The 20,994-nt window shown below is 44.5% G+C and overlaps 1 protein-coding gene across 1 annotated transcript in view; it reads left to right on the forward strand.

The window, feature by feature from the left end:
- The window catches only part of WWP1 (WW domain containing E3 ubiquitin protein ligase 1), a 100,729-nt gene that overhangs the window by 56,096 nt on the left and 23,639 nt on the right, over positions 1-20,994 (forward strand). Inside the window, exons 3-10 of the mRNA XM_077270778.1 lie at positions 3,278-3,413; positions 5,533-5,657; positions 12,831-12,968; positions 13,040-13,109; positions 14,761-14,939; positions 16,454-16,772; positions 18,244-18,339; positions 18,878-19,052. Of these exons, the coding sequence (XP_077126893.1) occupies positions 3,278-3,413; positions 5,533-5,657; positions 12,831-12,968; positions 13,040-13,109; positions 14,761-14,939; positions 16,454-16,772; positions 18,244-18,339; positions 18,878-19,052 (1,238 nt within the window). The remainder of the gene's footprint in view (positions 1-3,277; positions 3,414-5,532; positions 5,658-12,830; positions 12,969-13,039; positions 13,110-14,760; positions 14,940-16,453; positions 16,773-18,243; positions 18,340-18,877; positions 19,053-20,994) is intronic.

Raw genomic sequence — 20,994 nt, forward strand, 5'->3', positions numbered from 1 at the left:
ACGGCTCTGCGTTATAAACTATAGTGAATCACTTGGGGGTTCAAAACTGTCAAATTACATCTAGATAAGTTCCTTAGGGGGTCTACTTTCCAAAATGGTGCCACTTGTTGGGGGTTTCAATGTTTAGGCACATCAGGGGCTCTCCAAACGCAACATGGCGTCCCATCTCAATTCCAGTCCATTTTGCATTGAAAAGTCAAACGGCAATCCTTCCCTTCCGAGCTCTGCCTTGCGCCCAAACAGTGGTTTACCCCCACATATGGGGTATCAGCGTACTCAGGACAAATTGTACAACAACTTTTGGGGTCTATTTTCTCCTGTTACCCTTGGTAAAATAAAACAAAATGGAGCTGAAGTAAATTTTTTGTGGAAAAAAAGTTAAATGTTCATTATTATTATTTTTTTTAAACATTCCAAAAATTCCTGTAAAACACCTGAAGGGTTAATAAACTTCTTGAATGTGGTTTTGAGCACCATGAGGGGTGCAGTTTTTAGAATGGTGTCAAACTTGGTTATTTTCTATCATTTAGACCCCTCAAAATGACTTCAAATGTGATGTGGTCCTTAAACAATATTGGTGTTGTAAAAATGAGAAATTGCTGGTCAACTTTTAACCCTTATAACTCCCTAACAAAAAAAAATTTTGGTTCCAAAATTGTGCTGATGTAAAGTAGACATGTGGGAAATGTTACTTATTAAGTATTTTGTGTGACACATCTCTGGGATTTAAGTGCATAAAAATTCAAAGTTGGAAAATTTCAAAATTTTTGCCAAATCTCCGTTTTTTTCACAAATAAACGCAAGTTATATAGAAGAAATGTTACCACTATCATGTAGTACAGTATGTCACGAGAAAACCATGTCAGAATCACCAGGATCCGTTGAAGCGTTCCAGAGTTATAACCTCATAAAGGGACAGTGGTCAGAATTGTAAAAATTGGCCCGGTCATTAACGTGCAAACCACCCTTGGGGCTTAAGGGGTTAATGAGGGAAAAAATGAACTTGTTTGAATTTACCAAATGGCTGCAATGAAACGGTAAAAAATTTAAATGAGTCTGAATACTTTCTGTACCCACTGTATATTTAGAAGTTACTTCGCATTTGTCAGCTCGACGATTATCTGAATTGCTTCCTATAGGGGGCGTTCTGGTAACAATCAACTTAAAAAAAATTCCCATCTCTTGCCTTTGCCCTGTGAATAACTTGTTTCTCCAAATATAAGACCGGATCTTATATTCAGGGTATTTTTTTTGTTTTTCTTTCATGAACAATAATTCACATTTATTCTTGAACAAACACATCAACACTTTTTCAAATATAATCATGTCATCACATTCTGGAACCTCAACATGCAGGTGCTGCTCACAAAATGTAGAATATCATATCATCAAAATTAATTTATTTCAGTTCTTCAATACAAAAAGTGAACCTCATATATTATATAGTCATTACAGAGTGATCTATGTCAAGTTTATTTCTGTTAATGTTGATGATTATGGCTTACAGCCAATGAAAACCCAAAAGTCATTATCTCAGTAAATTAGAATACTTTATAACACCAGCTTCAAAAAATTATTTTAAAATCCGAAACGTTGGCCTACTGAAATGTATGATCAGTAAATGCACTCAGTACTTGGTCGGGGCTCCTTTTGCATCAATTACTGCATCAATGCTGTGTGGTATGGAGGCGATTGGCCTGTGGCATTGCTGAGGGGTTATGGAAGCCCAGGTTGCTCTGATAGCAGCCTTCAGCTCGTCTGCATTGTTGGGTCTGGTGTCTCTCATCTTCCTCTTTACAATACTCCATACATTCTCTATGGGGTTAAAGTCAGGCAAGTTTTCTGGCCAATCAAGCACAGTGATACTGTTGTTTGTAAACCAGGTATTGGTACTTTTGGCAGTGTGGTCAGGTGCCAAGTCCTGCTGGAGAATGAAATTTCCATCTCCAAAAAGCTTGTCAGCAGAGGGAAGCATGAAGTGCTCTAAAATTTCCTGGTAGACGGCTGCACTGACTTGGGTCTTGATAAAACACAGTGGACCTACACCAGCAGATGACATGGCTCCCCAGCTATCACTGATTGTGGAGACTTCACACTAGACCTTGGAAATCAAGGTCCTAGAGTTGTCCGCTACTTTTTAAAAGTTTACAAATTGATTCAGAGGGTCCTAAAATAAAGCAAAAGCAGAGACTCCCCTACTGGACCCCTGCCAATCTACTTACTGCTGTCCATCACTCTGGATGGTCTCCTGGCTTTATCTGCCTCCAGGGGAAATCTGCTGACTACTGCAGCCAATCAACGGCCACTGAAGGTCATGGGTCATTTGAGCCAGAAAAATGAGCTAGGAGACTGGTTACATTGCTTCTTTTGGCTCAGAAGTAATCCATAACTGCAGTCGTCCCTTGTTTCCCCCGCCAGGCGAGGAAGACTGAGTAGGTAATTTTTATTTTTTCTCTTAAATTTAGGACCAGAATGGCTCCAATTTTAAACTAATAAGTTATGGACATCCCCTCTAAGAGACTGCTGCATGGATTTATGAGTTATAAAGCCTCTGATTTGTGTAGCAGCGGCCAGGACAAAAGAATGATTCCAATGTTGTGGATGAAAGTGCAAATGTAACACGTGATGGGATTTTCTGTGGCAAAAATGAGTATGTGCAATCGCTCTTTGTGACAGCAGTCTGACGAATCATCACAGTGTGCAGTGTACATGCAGCGACATGACTGCTCACTCGCACTGCAGACACAGAGGAGAATCGTGACAGTGTGCAGTGTACATGCAGCGACATGACTGCTCACACTGCAGATACAGGAGAATCGTGACAGTGTGCAATGTACATGCAGCCACATGACTGCTCACTCGCACTGCAGATACAGAGGAATTGTGACAGTGTGCAGTGTATATGCAGCCACATGACTGCTCACTCACACTGCAGATACGGGGGAATCTTGACATTGTGTAGTGTACATGCAGCCACATGACTGCCCACTCGAACTGCACACACAGGGGAATCATGACAGTGTGCAATGTACATGCAGCCACATGACTGCTCACTCACACTGCAGATACAGGAGAATCGTGACAGTGTGCAGTGTACATGCCGCCACATGACTGCTCACTCACACTGCAGATACAGAGGGGAATCATGACAGTGTGTGCATTGCACACAGTCTCATTTCAGCAGTCTGCAGTTACATAGAGACTACAGACTTTTCTATTTGGTAACTTGGAAAACCACTTTTAATGACGTGCCTGCAAATGTTTTCTTTTCTTTTAGTGTCTTGTGCCAAACTGAAGCGGAAGAAGAATTGGTTTGGAACAGTGTATACAGAACTAGCTGCTGACGGGGAAACAAAGAAGACGGCAAAAGCAAGCAGTTCCAGCAATCCAAAATGGGAGGAACAGCTAACTGTGTACGTTTTACCGTCTATGGAGCATTGTTGATTTTCCTCTGCAGCTTGGGTTTCGCTCATCTTTATAGGGTTTGTCCGGGCATGGGACCGAGGTTGGGTTCCTGCATGTGGCGTGCACGACGCGCTGTCACGACTTCTCGGTCATGTGACAGCATGTATGCGATTTGCACTCTTGCGGTGACATGCTGACTAGAAGCATTCACCTTCTCAGCGCATAACCAAAAGAAGCATTGCCCCTCGCACCAGGAACACCAGGGAATTGTGACCGGCGTCGGGAAGTAAAGTGTGTCTGAAGCCAGAACAGCTCTGAACACTAAAGTGGCCGTTCTTACGTCCTGCCTTGATATTAATGACCTATCATTACTGTCTGTATAAAAATCCCAGAAGGGTAGCACTTTTTACATTGGCCACTAAGACACGGTCACTTCCACATCTGTACAGAAGATTTTTCAGCAGACACATTATCATCACAGACAGGAGTGTAATCAGAGGTAACTCAGGGTCACACCATTTATGATAGCTGATATGACAGCTCTTCCTCCTGTACAATGACTGATAACACAAGACCCACCAGTCTCAATAGGCCATGTCATAGCTCCCCTTCTCTTTACATTGACCTTTGCCAAAATTTGATGTGCGCAAATGCTATACAGATAGAATCGGAGTCTGTCTGTTCCTGCTAATCTCCATGTGACGCTCCGTAGCAGAAATCTACTATTGGGGCTCTCGCCAAGTGGGACATTTGCAATATAGATTTTTTTTTTTTTAATGGAAAATTTTTTTTTTTTAAACATTTAGCATAAACCCTTGATATAAAGGGGCAATTTCCGATGAGACATTCCCTATTAAGCTTTGGCTTTTGTTTCATGTGCTATAGTCTGTGTCAGCCGAATATTCAGTGCTCCGTGTAACGCTGCTCACGTGCCCAGAAACCCGTGGCAGAGTACTGGGATAGTGCGGTCCCACAGAGGACCCATACATATACAATATATACTGCCGAGAAGAAAGGCCTTGTTTGTGCATGATGGCGTCTCGCCTCTGCCAATTTTAGACTCTTGTAATTTGCTGAAAAACGTCTTTGTGGGACGGAATGGAAACAAAAAAACAACAAACCCACCATTGTTACTCGGATTCCAAATGTACAGGATGAAAGAAGAGATCTCTAGTTTAAAAGTTACTCCCTACCCACGGGATGGGGGATAACGTTCTGTCACTTGGGGTCCAATCCCAAAAATGGAGCGGAGGTCAATCGTGCGCGTTACCGCTACATTCAGTCTTAATGGGGGTGTCTGAGATTGCCGACTGCAGTAATCGGCTGGTATTTGGCGCTTCCGTGGAGCGGCAGCGGGCATGATCGACCTCCATTCAGCCGGAGCTGGGGGCCACGGCAGTCGGATCTCCAACCATCCGAAAGTGATCTCCTATCCTTTGGAAACTGAAGAACACCCCTTTTAATGCTGTATTAAACTGACCTGGTTACTTTATTCTGCTGGTCAAAACAAAGGCGACAATACTGATTTTATAGTATGTTTTGATTTTATTTTATTAAAGTGGCCAGTGTGAACATGCGCCTACACGCTGCATGCATGCCAGTTTATATTCCAGTTCACCTCTTTAGGTTTTAGTAATTTTGCTTTTTAAAAGCAAATATATTGCTTTTAAGAAGTAAAATTACTAAAACCTAAAGAGGTGAACTGGAATATAAACTGGTGTGCTTGTAGGCGCATGTTCACATTGGCCACTAAACAGACAAAACCTACCATGAAAACAAGATGAGTAGTAAACCATTAAATAGCAATAGTGCAAGAAAATCACATAGGGTACTTGGTTAACATCATTTTGATAAAAAAGTAAAAGCCGTCCCACCACGTCAAGGTGACCCTACTCGGCACTGTCCTAACTTCTAGTATTAAAACCGCACTATATGTTAAAGGATGTAAATGTGAATAAGGGCCGAACAGGACCAAGACTAGGACTAATGGCCTCCACCTATTTTTTTATTTTTTAAGTAAAATTACTTCTAAAAACTAAAACTTTGATTTGCATTACCTTGTTGTTGGAAACTTCTAATTTGTGTCTATTATTCCCTTTTTTTATTGTGCGATCCACTGTTTTCTAGGAAGGTAACCCCACAAACGACACTTGAATTTAAAGTATGGAGTCACCATACGTTGAAAGCTGATGCGTTGCTCGGCACAACCATTGTTGACTTGCGGCAAGCGCTGGAAACGCATAACAGGAAATGTAAGTGACGACCCTGATGTGGTGGATTTTCTTTCCCCCCTCACGTTTCCTCTTGGCTTTTCAAAGAGGATTTTTTTTTTCTTGTGATTAAAGTAAATGTTTTCAGCTTTCATTTGCATTTTCATTTTGTACTTGTTCTTTATACTGTCCTTAATTATGTAAAGGGAAAATAAAATGGCATCCACTCCAGCTACTTGATAGAGTGACAGGTAACCTCTTTCTGCATGGTTATACACAAAAGGCTGTCACACTGGTGAGGACCGCCCACTGGACTCCTAAGCATGGAGTACAGATCTACACTGCGTGCAGAATTATTAGGCAAGTTGTATTTTAGAGGATTATTTTTATTATTGATCCAACAACTATGTTCTCAATCAACCCAAAAGACTCAGAAATATCAAAGTTTAATATTTTTGGAAGTTGGAGTGGTTTTTTTTTATATTTGGCTATCTTAGTTACCTGCACAAACAGATATCCTCCTAATACTGTGCAGAATTATTAGGCAACTTAATAAAAACCAAATATATTCCCATCTCACTTGTTTATTTTCACCAGGTAAACCAATATCACTGCACACAATTTAGAAATAAACATTTCTGACATGCAAAAACAAAACCCAAAAAATTAGTGACCAATAAAGCCACCATTCTTTATGATGACACTCAACAACCCTCCATCCATAGATTGTCAGTTGCTTGATCTGTTTACGACCAACATTGGTGCAGCAGCCACCACAGCCTCCCAGACACTGTTCCGAGAGCTGTACTGTTTTCCCTCCCTGTAGATCTCACATTTTATGAGGGACCACAGGTTCTCTATGGGGTTCAGATCAGGTGAACAAGGGGGCCATGTCATTTTGTTTTCTTCTTTGAGACCTTTACTGGCCAGCCACGCTGTGGAGTAGTTGGAGGCATGTGATGGAGCATTGTCCTGCATGAAAATCATGTTTTTCTTGAACGATACCGACTTCTTCCTGTACCACTGCTTGAAGAAGTTGTCTTCCAGAAACTGGCAGTAGGTCTGGGAGTTGAGCTTCACTCCATCCTCAACCCGAAAAGGTCCCACAAGTTCATCTTTGATACCGCCCATACCAGTACCCCACCTCCACCTTGCTGGCGTCTGAGTCGGAGTGGAGCTCTCTGCCCTTTACTGATCCAGCCTCTGGCCCATCCATCTGGCCCATCAAGGGTCACTCTCATTTCATCAGTCCATAAAACCTTTGAAAAGTCAGTGTTAAGATAAAATGTCAAGACTGGGCCAAGAAATATCTTATGTTTCTTGTTCAAAGGTGGTCGTTTTTCAGCCTTCCTTACCTTGGCCATGTCCCTGAGTATCGCACACCTTGTGCTTTTTGTTACTCCAGTAACGTTGCAGCTCTGAAATATGGCAAAACTGGTGGCAAATGGCATCTTGGCAGCTTCACGCTTGATTTTCCTCAATTCATGGGCAGTTATCTTGCGCCTTTTTTGCCCAACTCGCTTCTTGCGACCCTGTTGGCTATTTGCCATGAAACGCTTGATTGTTCGGTGATCACGCTTCAAAAGTTTGGCAATTTCAAGACTGCTGCATCCCTCTGCAAGACATCTCACAATTTTGGACTTTTCAGAGCCCGTTAAATCTCTCTTCTGACCCATTTTGCCAAAGGAAAGGAAGTTGCCTAATAATTAAGCACCCCTTATATAGGGTTTTGATGTCATTAGATAACACCCCTCCTCATTACAGAGATGCACATCACCTGATTTACTTAATTGGTAGTTGGCTCTCAATCCTGAACAGCTTGGAGTAGGACAACATGTATAAAAAGTATCATGTGATCCAAATACAACTCGCCTAATAATTCTGCACACAGTGTCAATGAGGAAAATACAAATTGGGCTGAGTCTTTCCCCACAAACTTATATATTGATCTGCTCAGTTCTTCATACTGTTCTCCATGTTTCCTGCAGGCTCTGTGTTGACAGATTACATTTAATCTTTCCGAGCCCATTAGAGACATTTTGGGTTCAGTTGGCTGACTACTGAAAATGAATGACACCAATATGTCCGTCATACCCAATAGCCCTCCCTGTAATAAAATAATTGTTGATCGGCCAGGCTATGTGTACCTGGTAATAGGAGAGGGGGCTCGGGGGGCAAACATATCATTTATATGGCCGGACCGTCATAACCTGCTCTCATGATATCTGTCATGATTCCCAATGGCAGGGACATGGGCAAAAACGGACTAGCTCTAGGAAGATGGTAACTCAGGTAACCGCAATGCTGAACCTAACACGCAAATAGAAGTAGCCAGGGGGTGTGCCTACGTTGATCTCTAGACACCTCGCGCCAGCCGGAGAGCTAACTACCCCTAGAAGAGGAATTCACAGACCTGGCTTGCCTCCAGGGAAACCCCAAAAGTTATAGTAGCCCCCCCACATGTAATAACGGTTAGGTAAGAGGAAAACACAAACGCAGTATGAATATAGTTTCAGCAAAGTGAGGCCCTCTGACTAGATAGATGAAAATACAAAAGAGGACTTCGCGGTTACCTCAAAACCCTAAGCAGCCATCCTGAAACTACCTTAACTCCGTTATCAACTCATGACACCGGAGTAGTAATTTCAGATCACTAGAGCTTCCAGCAGCACAAGAAATATAAATGCATGCTGGACAAAACAAACACAAAAAAAGCCAAAGATTCAACTTAGCTGAATTGCAGACTTGGAGCAGGTAGCAAGAAACAGAGATGCTCTGGTAACATTGATTGCCGGCACTAGAGTGACTGAGAAGCCAGACTAAATAGGAAACTCCCAATTTCCTGATGAAAACAGGTGCACTGGAAACATAAGACCAAAGTCAACCAGTACCACCAGTAGCCACCAGAGGGAGCCCAAAAACAGAATTCACAACAGTACCCCCCCCTTAAGGAGGGGGCACCGAACCCTCATGAGAACCACCAGGGCGATCTGGATGCGCCCTATGAAAGGCGCGAACCAAATCAGAGGCATGAACATCAGAGGCAGTCACCCAAGAATTATCCTCCTGACCGTATCCCTTCCATTTAACCAGATATTGAAGTCTCCGTCTGGAAATACGAGAGTCCAAAATCTTCTCCACAACATACTCCAATTCACCCTCCACCAGCACAGGAGCAGGAGGCTCAACAGAAGGAACAACCGGTACCTCGTACCTCCGCAACAACGACCTATGGAAGACATTATGAATGGTGAAAGATGCTGGAAGGTCCAAACGAAAAGATACAGGATTAAGAATCTCCAAAATCTTATAAGGACCTATGAACCGAGGTTTGAACTTAGGAGAAGAGACCTTCATAGGGACAAAGCGAGAAGACAACCACACCAAGTCTCCAACACGGAGATGATGACCCACACGACGATGACGATTAGCAAACTGCTGAGTCTTCTCCTGAGACAACTTCAAATTGTCCACCACATGACTCCAAATCCGGTGCAGTCTATCCACCACAGAATCCACTCCAGGACAATCCGAAGACTCCACCTGACCAGACGAAAAACGAGGGTGAAACCCTGAATTGCAAAAGAAAGGAGAAACCAGAGTAGCAGAACTGGCCCGATTATTGAGGGCAAACTCTGCCAACGGCAAAAAGGCGACCCAATCATCCTGATCAGCAGACACAAAACACCTCAAATAAGTCTCCAAAGTCTGATTAGTTCGCTCCGTCTGGCCATTAGTCTGAGGATGGAACGCAGATGAAAAAGACAAATCAATGCCCATCCTGGCACAGAATGCTCGCCAGAACCTAGACACAAATTGAGATCCTCTGTCAGACACGATGTTTTCCGGGATACCATGCAAGCGAACCACATTCTGAAAAAATAAAGGAACCAACTCCGATGAAGAAGGCAATTTGGGCAAGGGTACCAAATGAACCATCTTAGAAAAACGGTCACACACCACCCAAATGACAGACATTTTCTGAGAAACCGGGAGATCCCAGATAAAGTCCATAGAGATGTGCGTCCACGGCCTCTTCGGAATAGGCAAGGACAACAACAATCCACTAGCCCGAGAACAGCAAGGCTTGGCCCGAGCACAAACATCACAAGACTGTACAAAGGTACGCACATCCCGAGACAGGGAAGGCCACCAGAAGGACCTGGCCACCAAATCTCTGGTACCAAAAATTCCAGGGTGGCCCGCCAACACAGAAGAATGAACCTCTGAGATGACTCTACTGGTCCACTCATCTGGAACAAACAATTTCCCAGACGGACAACGATCAGGCTTATCAGTCTGAAACTCCTGCAAAGCACGTCGCAAGTCTGGGGAGACAGCAGACAAAATCACTCCATCCTTAAGGATACCCGTAGGCTCAGAATCACCAGAGGAGTCAGGCTCAAAACTCCTAGAAAGAGCATCTGCCTTCACATTTTTCGAGCCCGGCAAGTATGAAACCACAAAATTAAACCGAGAGAAAAACAATGACCAGCGCGCCTGTCTAGGATTCAGACGCCTGGCGGACTCAAGGTAAATCAGATTCTTGTGATCAGTCAAGACCACCACCTGATGTCTAGCACCCTCAAGCCAATGACGCCACTCCTCAAATGCCCACTTCATAGCCAAGAGCTCCCGATTGCCGACATCATAATTTCGCTCGGCGGGCGAAAACTTTCGAGAGAAGAATGCACATGGTCTCATCACTGAGCAATCGGGACTTCTCTGCGACAAAACCGCCCCCGCTCCAATCTCGGAAGCATCAACCTCGACCTGAAAAGGGTGCGAAACATCAGGCTGGCGCAACACAGGGGCAGAGGAAAAGCGGCGCTTAAGCTCCCGAAAGGCCTCCACAGCCGCAGAGGACCAATTGGGAACATCAGCACCCTTCTTAGTCAAATCAGTCAGAGGTTTAGCAACACTTGAAAACCCAGTTATAAATCGACGATAGAAATTAGCAAAGCCCAAGAACTTCTGAAGACTCTTCAGGGAAGTAGGCTGCGTCCAATCACAAATAGCCCGAACCTTGACAGGATCCATCTCAACAGAAGAAGGGGAAAAAATATACCCCAAAAAGGAAATCTTCTGAACCCCAAAGATACACTTTGAGCCCTTTACAAACAGAGAATTGGACCGCAAAACCTGAAAAACCTTCCTAACCTGTTGAACATGCGACTCCCAGTCATCCGAAAAAATCAAAATATCATCCAAATACACAATCATAAATTTATCCAGGTATTTACGGAAAATATCGTGCATAAAGGACTGAAAGACTGAAGGAGCATTAGAAAGACCAAAAGGCATTACCAAATACTCAAAATGGCCCTCGGGCGTATTAAATGCACTTTTCCACTCATCTCCCTGCTTAATCCGCACCAAATTATACGCACCCCGAAGATCAACCTTAGAGAACCACTTTGCCCCTTTAATACGAGCAAATAAATCAGTCAATAGTGGCAAAGGATACTGGTATTTGACTGTAATCTTATTCAACAGGCGATAATCAATACAGGGCCTCAGGGAGCCATTCAGGGGTTAAGAGGAGAGGAAAAAAACCCAAAAAACAGCAGATTGCAATTATGGCTAGACAGAACCTCTGAGTAAAAAAAAAAAAAAGTGTCAAACTTCTTTTTTTCTCTCCTTCTTTAGCCAATACCTTTAATACATTATGGCCGGCAATACTGTCATGATTCCCAATGGCAGGGACATGGGCAAAAACGGACTAGCTCTAGGAAGATGGTAACTCAGGTAACCGCGATGCTGAACCTAACACGCAAATAGAAGTAGCCAGGGGGTGTGCCTACGTTGATCTCTAGACACCTCGCGCCAGCCGGAGAGCTAACTACCCCTAGAAGAGGAATTCACAGACCTGGCTTGCCTCCAGGGAAACCCCAAAAGTTATAGTAGCCCCCCCACATGTAATAACGGTTAGGTAAGAGGAAAACACAAACGCAGTATGAATATAAAAAGCAACGAAGATCAGCTCACCTCCTCTCAGTCCCAGCGCACGGATCATGCAGTGCTGCAAGTAGTACGAAGGAAAAGCAGAAGTCCAGCGTGGGTGATGTCCATAAAAAATACCTTTTATTCCATTTTTGTTAAAAAGCACATAAATCCAAAGTCCATCTTCATATCCATAGACACAAAAACGGGTGATTCATACCAGTGACAGTCACAGGCTTAAAGTGCATTAAAATCAAACGCGTTTCAACGGTCGTGCCGCCTTACTCATTGTGATCACAATGAGTAAGGCGGCACGACCGTTGAAACGCGTTTGATTTTAATGCACTTTAAGCCTGTGACTGTCACTGGTATGAATCACCCGTTTTTGTGTCTATGGATATGAAGATGGACTTTGGATTTATGTGCTTTTTAACAAAAATGGAATAAAAGGTATTTTTTATGGACATCACCCACGCTGGACTTCTGCTTTTCCCCAGTATGAATATAGTTTCAGCAAAGTGAGGCCCTCTGACTAGATAGATGAAAATACAAAAGAGGACTTCGCGGTTACCTCAAAACCCTAAGCAGCCATCCTGAAACTACCTTAACTCCGTTATCAACTCATGACACCGGAGTAGTAATTTCAGATCACTAGAGCTTCCAGCAGCACAAGAAATATAAATGCATGCTGGACAAAACAAACACAAAAAAAGCCAAAGATGCAACTTAGCTGAATTGCAGACTTGGAGCAGGTAGCAAGCAACAGAGATGCTCTGGTAACATTGATTGCCGGCACTAGAGGGACTGAGAAGCCAGACTAAATAGGAAACTCCCAATTTCCTGATGAAAACAGGTGCACTGGAAACATAAGACCAAAGTCAACCAGTACCACCAGTAGCCACCAGAGGGAGCCCAAAAACAGAATTCACAACAGACATCCACAGAGCAAGCAATAATGTGAACCGTATTTACACTGCCACCATGGATCAGAAAAGAACACCACTGCTTAGCATTGCGGGAGACATCTGGCGCCTGCACACTGGTGACCACGTGTTACAAGCAGGGCTGTGGAGTCGCTAAGCCAAACCTCCGACTCCTCAATTTCCATGACTCTGACTCCACTAAAATGGGCTCCAACTCCACAGCCCTGGTTACAAGTAGCACAATGATGGGGATTCATCACATATTTTCTAAAGAAAATAGACATTTTTTGTAAAAATAAATAAATGCTGATCTGGAAAATCCCTTTTAATATTTCTTTCCCCCCAATAGTGGAAAGAGTGAAAGAGCAGTTGAAGCTGTCACTGGATGGCAAGCATGGCACAGTCCAGACTGGCGAGCTGACCGTCATTTTAGACGGGCTAAGTGTAGAAGCAGAGTCCCTGCCAGCGTGCAATTCCCCAGCACCCAGTAAGTAATCCGTGCGTGACTCCATCACTAGATGTGGCCGAACCCTTCACCATTTTTCTTTGTATTTTTAGTAGAAATCCAGCAAAATGGCGATGCAATCCGTGAACATGGAGGAGAGTGTTCATCAGACGGTAGAGCGGGGTAGGTGTGCTTACTGCTATAATGGCTGCTCACAGTATAAGAGCATCTAGAGGACTGATGCTTCACGTATCAGCACTAGCTGTGAGCGAATGTGCTGGGATAAGGTGTTATCTGAGCATGCTCATGTGCTAGCCGAGTGTCTTCGGGGTGCTCAAATAATGTTTGAGTCCCCACGGCTGCATGTCTCACCGCTGTCAGACAGCCGCAACACATGCAGGGGTTAACTAACAAATGGGCAATCCCTGCATGTGTTGCTGCTGTCGAACAGCCACGAGACATGCAGCCGTGGGGACTTAAACATATATTATTTGAGCACGACATAGACACTCTTAGCACATGAGCATGCTCAGATAACACCTTACACGCTCCCCTTGCTCATCACTAATGAGCACAATAATGGCTAATTACACACTTTCTAGAGGTCACTATAATTATATAATGCTTGTCATCCCCGGACAATGCTGGTGATGCTGGAGCATGTTTAGTAATGAGCTGCCCTACATGCCATACAAGGGTGGCCTGGTTGGCCCTATCCTTCTTGTTGCTGGGTGGCAAGAAACTGTGTCCAAAATTCCTCAGGAGTCACGTTGTTAGCAAGCAAGGGGGCTACGGTGTTGGTCCCAGCCTAATAGAAAGGGAGTAGACAGGGAAACGTGTGGCGCCCCCTAATGTTAACAGTGTATATTAATGTGCACGTCCACCTAATGAGCTGCGTACTGCTGGTCACACATGCTCAGTCACGATCTGCACAGCCATGTCCCTGTATAGTGATCCTATGTTCCCTGCAGAGTTTCCAGCAGATATAACTTTCTGCCCTGCTTGCACAGAAAGGACCAGAGCTTTCCCTGCCAGAGGTGGAAGGAGACTTACTCTGACCAAAGCCCACCACCAGTGCAACAAATTATTAGCAGTGTCACCAAGGGGGTGGGCAAATGAAAGACTTTTTTTATGCTGTAAAACAATTTTTAAACACTTGTGTTATAAAAATTATTCTGGTCATGCCCCTTTAACAAGCTCCCAACACCCTTTTTTGACAACTTGCCATAGTTCAGCTCCTTGTAAATCTGGGATAATAATGTTCTCAGCGTCAGAAGGCTGCACCGTGCTGTTAGGGAAGGGTACTATCGTAACTTATGTAAAGGCTAAATGCACTACTAGGTTGCACATTAAAAAAAAAAAGGGAGCTGTGTGACTGACGCCTTAAAGGTTGATTTCCAAAGTGGCAAGTTATCGCCTATCCACAGCTCATCGCTGAGGGTCTGAACACTGGGACCGTCAGTGATCCTGAGATTGGGGCTCTGAAATCATGTGTCACAATGGAGTGATGACCGCTAATGTTTGCCGTCACTTCATTCATTGTCTATGGGACTGGCGCGGTGGCAAACACTTGTTATTTTTAGAGCCCCGTTCTTGGGAAGTTTGATGGTCCCCATACGGATCCCGAGCGATCAGCAAGTTGTCCCCATACTTGTGGGTAGGCTGCCACTTGTCCGGCTGGCAGTACCCCTTTAATCATAGTCGTCTTTCATGAGTGAACCTTTGGGCTGGCGGCTCTCCAGTACACGTTCTCTTGGTTCTCAGCTTTCACGCTCTGTTTATATACAGATCACTTGACGTAAATGAATATTGTTCTTTTCTATCCCCTTTGAAGATCTAGCGACGTTCCCAATGGGACAACGAATGAAACCCCCTCCAGTTACACCGAGCAGAATGCCATCAATGCACAAATAGCAAACGGAGACGGCACTCGCTCCCCTTCTCACGTTGCAGCCAGACCCAAAAATACACCAGCACTAAATCCACGTACTGCACAGGCTGGCACCAGAACTGGTAGGCACTGATTTCTCAGTTTCTCGCATGCTTGCTGTAAACTCTACGTCCCGGCCAGCCGCGCTGAGCGGTGCGGCGGCTTATTGATGTGGAGGAAGTGTGCGGAGTGAATGAGCGCAGCACCTTAATGGTGGGTTACGGAATAAACTCCTCTTGGCTTTGCTACCAGTCACAAGAGTGCGGACTACAGAGGTTCGACTTACAGCACTGGCTTTTATATGCTGGCACAAGGCCTGGTTTAACCCATTCACACCCTAATACTTCCCTGTGTATACTTTCTGCTGACTGGTTTATTTCTTTAAAGTAATGGCCGACACCTACCCAATCCAGAATTATGCTCAGGCGTGTGACGCCGGCATGATCACGATGAAAGAAAACAATGTGCCGGTTCTAGATCCCCCATTGTGTTCTGCCAGGTCCGGGTTGTATGTGGTATAGGATGATGGGGGTCATGTGCCTTAGATCTGTGTTATTACAGTGCTGCCGACTGATCACACCGTCAGACAGGAACCTCTCCTCCTTTTTGTTTGTCAGTTCCCGCTTCTTCCCTGGTGAAATACAGAATAATGCAGCAATTTCAGTCTAAACACATCGGGGGCTGCTTTCCTGAGCTCCCTTGTCGCCGAGAAGGAAAATCTGTCCTGTAACAGCTTAAAATTCTTCCTCTTTAACTTTCACATGTGATGGCAGCATTAGGGATTAGCATTTCTGGTCTCCAGCACATGCCGGGGTGGTAATGCCTGGCTGGGGATGTGGGGTCCCTGTTTCCCTGTGTAGCACAAAGCAGCATCTGTACGGCAGAGCGCGGGCCACTCCGCAATTTGTCTTTTATTTTTATGTCCTGGGTGGTGTAGACCACTGTTATACATCATGTTTCCCATGCAACAGCTCAGACGCCATATGCTATGCACATGTAGACGTTGGCCACGCTGACTCATTGGTGCCAATATCTGATGCTGAATGTGGTAGACACCATATGGCCATGCACACGTAGACGTTGGCCACGCTGACCCATTGGTGCCAATATCTGATGCTGAATGTGGTAGACACCATATGGCCATGCACACGTAGACGTTGGCCACGCTGACCCATTGGTGCCAATATCTGATGCTGAATGTGGTAGACATCATATGGCCATGCACACCTAGACGTTGGCCACGCTGACCTATTGGTGCCTGTATATGATGCTGAATGTGGTATAGACACCATATCGCCATGCACACGTATACGTTGGCCACGCTGACTTATTGGTTCCTATGTCTGATGTTGAATGTGGTAGTCTCCATATGGCCATGTATACGTTGGCCACGCTGACTCATTGGTGCCTGTATATGATGCTGAATGTGGTAGATACCATATGGCCATGCACACCTAGACGTTGGCCACGCTGACCTATTGGTGCCTGTATATGATGCTGAATGTGGTATAGACACCATATCGCCATGCACACGTATACGTTGGCCACGCTGACTCATTGGTGCCTATGTCTGATGCTGACTGTTCTTTCTTTCCAGTTAATGGCACAGCTGCTGAACCAGAAGCCAATAGCCCGTCTTGCCATGACCCTGCAGCAGCTCCTGGGGGATCTCTCATATCAGACTGCATGGACTCTACGGCGAGTGCATCAGACGTAGCAGCACCAGGCACTTGTGAGAGCGGCTCCCCCGCTGCCAGTGCCGCCACTGACCCTGTAAGGGCTACGGACTCTGTGCCATCCTCTGCTCCTGGCAGCTCCAGCCCTGAAGCTGCAAAGCCCCGGCAATCGTCTGTGGCTGCCTCTGTGGATCCTGTGAGACAGCAGCCTGGCTCCGCTGCGGAGCCCCTGCCATCTGGGTATGCGGACGCTGACACTTCCAGCTTTTGTAGTCCGATAACGATCCCAGCAGGCCGTGCCGTCAGTCCTATCACCGCAATGTCCGCAGTGCAGGGGTGGCTCGCTCTTCATTTGCTCCACTTCCTAGTTAGGTTTCCTAGTGGTCGCCCCTTTCTTTGCTGCATTCCTTTATTTCTAGTAAATGTAACCCCTTGTGTGCTGTGACCGTCCTGTTATATTACTATCTGAGACCGCAGAGACCGTTCCTGAGGTACCTAGTTATACAGCGGTAGAGGCAGATGCTGTTTGCACCATGTCACTATGTTCTTCCTTATGTTACTTTGTGCTGGTGTCTGACGTGAAGTCCCAGTTTGATGCTTCTTGCAGTGTCTAGTCTAAGGCCGATGCTTATGTTGTACAAGACGCACGGCCACTTGAAACTTCACTGCCTTCATTGAAAATCTCTTATCACTTTGTGTACAGCACTTTCAGAGACCTGTGTGTCTCCATGGTAACAGACTACAGACAGACCCTGTGTAGTCTGACCCCGCAGCCATACTCCTGAGCTTCTGTTTCCTACCGCTTCCTCTCATTTCTATGGTATGTTAGCACAATGTAGGGGCTGACGGAAGGGGAGTATGACCGCTGGATTGGACTACACATCATTGGTCTGTAACCATGGAAACGCATCGGTCCGCATGAACACTTTAGACACAAAACGGTAGCATGATTTAATCAAATAGGTTTCATTTTTTATTTTAGATTCATTGGGGCAATAAAAAAAAAAAGTAGGATTTTGCTAATTTGTAAGCACCTATAAGAAGCAATGTCAGAAGGGGTAGTAATATCCGCTAAAGCTTGTGGACGATCAGGGGGAGATCTTATCCCTGCGCTCAGATTGCTATATTCCTTCTAATGTTTTTCCCTCTATAAGAAAATGGTCCTTGAGCGAACACAAGTGGAAAGTGCGTCCAGCAGAGCGGAGTCCTACCGTGCGGGCACAACACTTGTGTTATGAGATCCCATCAGTGACCCCCGTTCTGACGGGACAGTCTATTACTCCTCATCTTCCTTCTTCCAAGCTCCTCCACGCTGATTTATGGCCACAGTTCAGCTCAACTTTCATCTGCTCATAAATTAAGAGGGACCAGCTCAGAATAAGGTAGATGAGCATGAAGTGCGCTCCCGTTACAAAGAGCTCACTGATGGATTCTTACTTCACTCATTCTGCAGCCGGCAATGGATAATACAACACAATGGCTGCAGAAGGCGGCTGCTCAAAAATGTTTGATGAAACCCAATTGTAAAAGGGATTTTAGCAAAAAAAAAACCATGTCTGTATTCTGTAAGCTCTGGATCTCTAATGTTAATTGATCACCAAGCCATGAGATTAATGTACACACACCTAGTATCCCGATCTGTCATGGATTTCTGTAAACATATCGTCTGATTGGTTGAGAATGCAATGATCCATTAACACTTCCCTTGCAGATGGGAGCAGAGAAAGGATCCTCATGGTAGAACTTATTATGTTGATCACAACACAAGGACTACAACATGGGAACGACCACAGCCATTACCGCCTGGGTGAGCCCCTTGTACCTGACCCTTTTTTTTGGGGGGGGGGAATACATGGGGATCATAATTGACGTGACAAGGGGCGGTCACACCAAATATTGATTTGATTTACGCTTGTGGTTTTTTTTTTTGTTTTTTTTATTTCATTCACTTTTATTTTGTTAATTGATAAAAATAAAGTATCACCACTTGTGTTTTTGAGTGCAAGCTTACCCTGTATATAGAGATATATCTCCAGCCCTTTAGGTTCTAGTAATCTGCTTATTCCATAGCTGTATTAATCCGCCTAATGCACAGTACAATGTGCGTGTGTAAATATATATTATAGGAAAGTAAAAAAAATAAAATTTACTTACAGAATTGTTGCCTCCTCGCATTGTGCAGGACGGCCCTGGAGCTCCCCGGCCCTGCGCAGACCGAGGAGATAAGAGCACTCGGTGCCCTCTGCACAATGTTGGTGGAGGAGAATACTACTATGTATGTGTGTGGCTAATATTTTTTTTTATTCTATAATGGCATTAAAATATATATATTTTTTGGCTTTCAGATGGGAAAGAAGGGTAGATGATCGTGGCAGGGTGTACTATGTTGACCATAACACTAGAACTACAACATGGCAGAGACCTACCATGGAATCTGTTCGAAATTTTGAGCAGTGGCAGTCACAGCGCAATCAACTCCAGGGAGCCATGCAGCAGTTCAACCAGCGATACCTCTACTCGGTAATGCCAGCCCACCTCTGCCCTGGTGCCACCCGTAACCATCATGCCACGCGGCTATCACAGAACTACTGCAATAGTGACGTCACATGTGGCATACAGAGAACACACGCGCGCATATATACGGTACATCACACACACAAACATGCACATATATACATCACACATACCTACATAGCACACATACATACACATTACACACATATACTACGTACATGCATACATATCACACTTCATACATATCTACATACACAGCACATAAATACATATACACATTATACATACATTACACATACAGTACAGACCAAAAGTTTGGACACACCATTTCATTTAAAGATTTTTCTGTATTTTCATGGCTATGAAAATTGTACATTCACACTGAAGGCATCAAAACTATGAATTAACACATGTGGAATTATATACTTAACAAAAAAGTGTGAAACAACTGAAATTATGTCTTATATTCTAGGTTCTTCAAAGTAGCCACCTTTTGCTTTGATGACTGCTTTGCACACTCTTGGCATTCTCTTGATGAGCTTCAAGAGATAGGGCACACCTGTGAATTGAAAACCATTCTCGGTGACTGTCAGGTTTAATAAGTGGGATTTCTTGCCTTATAAATGGGGTTGGGGCCATCAGTTGTGTTGTGCAGAAGTCTGGTGGATACACAGCTGATAGTCCTAATGAATAGACTGTTAGAATTTGTATTATGGCAAGAAAAAAGCAGCTAAGTAAAGAAAAACGAGTGGCCATCATTACTTTAAGAATTGAAGGTCAGTCAGTCCGAAAAATTGGAAAAACTTTGAAAGTGTCCCCAAGTGCAGTGGCAAAAACCATCAAGCACTACAAAGAAACTGGCTCACATGAGGACCGCCCCAGGAAAGGAAGATCAAGAGTCACCTCTGCTTCTGAGGATAAGTTTATCCGAGTCACCAGCCTCAGAAATCGCAGGTTAACAGCAGCTCAGATTAGAGACCAGGTCAATGCCACACAGAGTTCTAGCAGCAGACACATCTCTACAACAACTGTTAAGAGGAGACTTTGTGCAGCAGGCCTTCATGGTAAAATAGCTGCTAGGAAACCACTGCTAAGGACAGGCAACAAGCGAAGAAACTTGTTTGGGCTAAAAAACACAAGGAATGGACATTAGACCAGTGGAAATCTGTGCTTTGGTCTGATGAGTCCAAATTTGAGATCTTTGGTTCCAACCACTGTGTCTTTGTGCGATGCAGAAAAGGTGAGCGGATGGACTCTACATGCCTGGTTCCCACCGTGAAGCATGGAGGGGGAGGTGTGATGGTGTGGGGGTGCTTTGCTGGTGACACTGTTGGGGATTTATTCAAAATTGAAGGCATACTGAACCAGCATGGCTACCACAGCATCTTGCAGCGGCATGCTGTTCCATCCGGTTTGCGTTTAGTTAGACCATCATTTATTTTTCAACAGGACAATGACCCCAAACCCACCTCCAGGCTGTGTAAGGGCTATTTGACCAAGAAGGAGAGTGATGGGGTGCTACGCCAGATGACCTGCCCTCCACAGTCACCAGACCTGAACCCAATCGAGATGGTTTGGGGTGAGCTGGACCGCAGAGTGAAGGCAAAAGGGCCAACAAGTGCTAAGCATCTCTGGGAACTCCTTCAAGATTGTTGGAAGACCATTTCCGGTGACTACCTCTTGAAGCTCATCAAGAGAATGCCAAGAGTGTGCAAAGCAGTCATCAAAGCAAAAGGTGGCTACTTTGAAGAACCTAGAATATAAGACATAATTTCAGTTGTTTCACACTTTTTTGTTAAGTATATAATTCCACATGTGTTAATTCATAGTTTTGATGCCTTCAGTGTGAATGTACAATTTTCATAGTCATGAAAATACAGAAAAATCTTTAAATGAGAAGGTGGGTCCAAACTTTTGGTCTGTACTGTGCATACTTCCATACATGAAT

Source organism: Ranitomeya variabilis, chromosome 6 (assembly GCF_051348905.1).
Source record: "Ranitomeya variabilis isolate aRanVar5 chromosome 6, aRanVar5.hap1, whole genome shotgun sequence".
Taxonomy (NCBI): Eukaryota; Metazoa; Chordata; class Amphibia; order Anura; family Dendrobatidae; genus Ranitomeya; species Ranitomeya variabilis.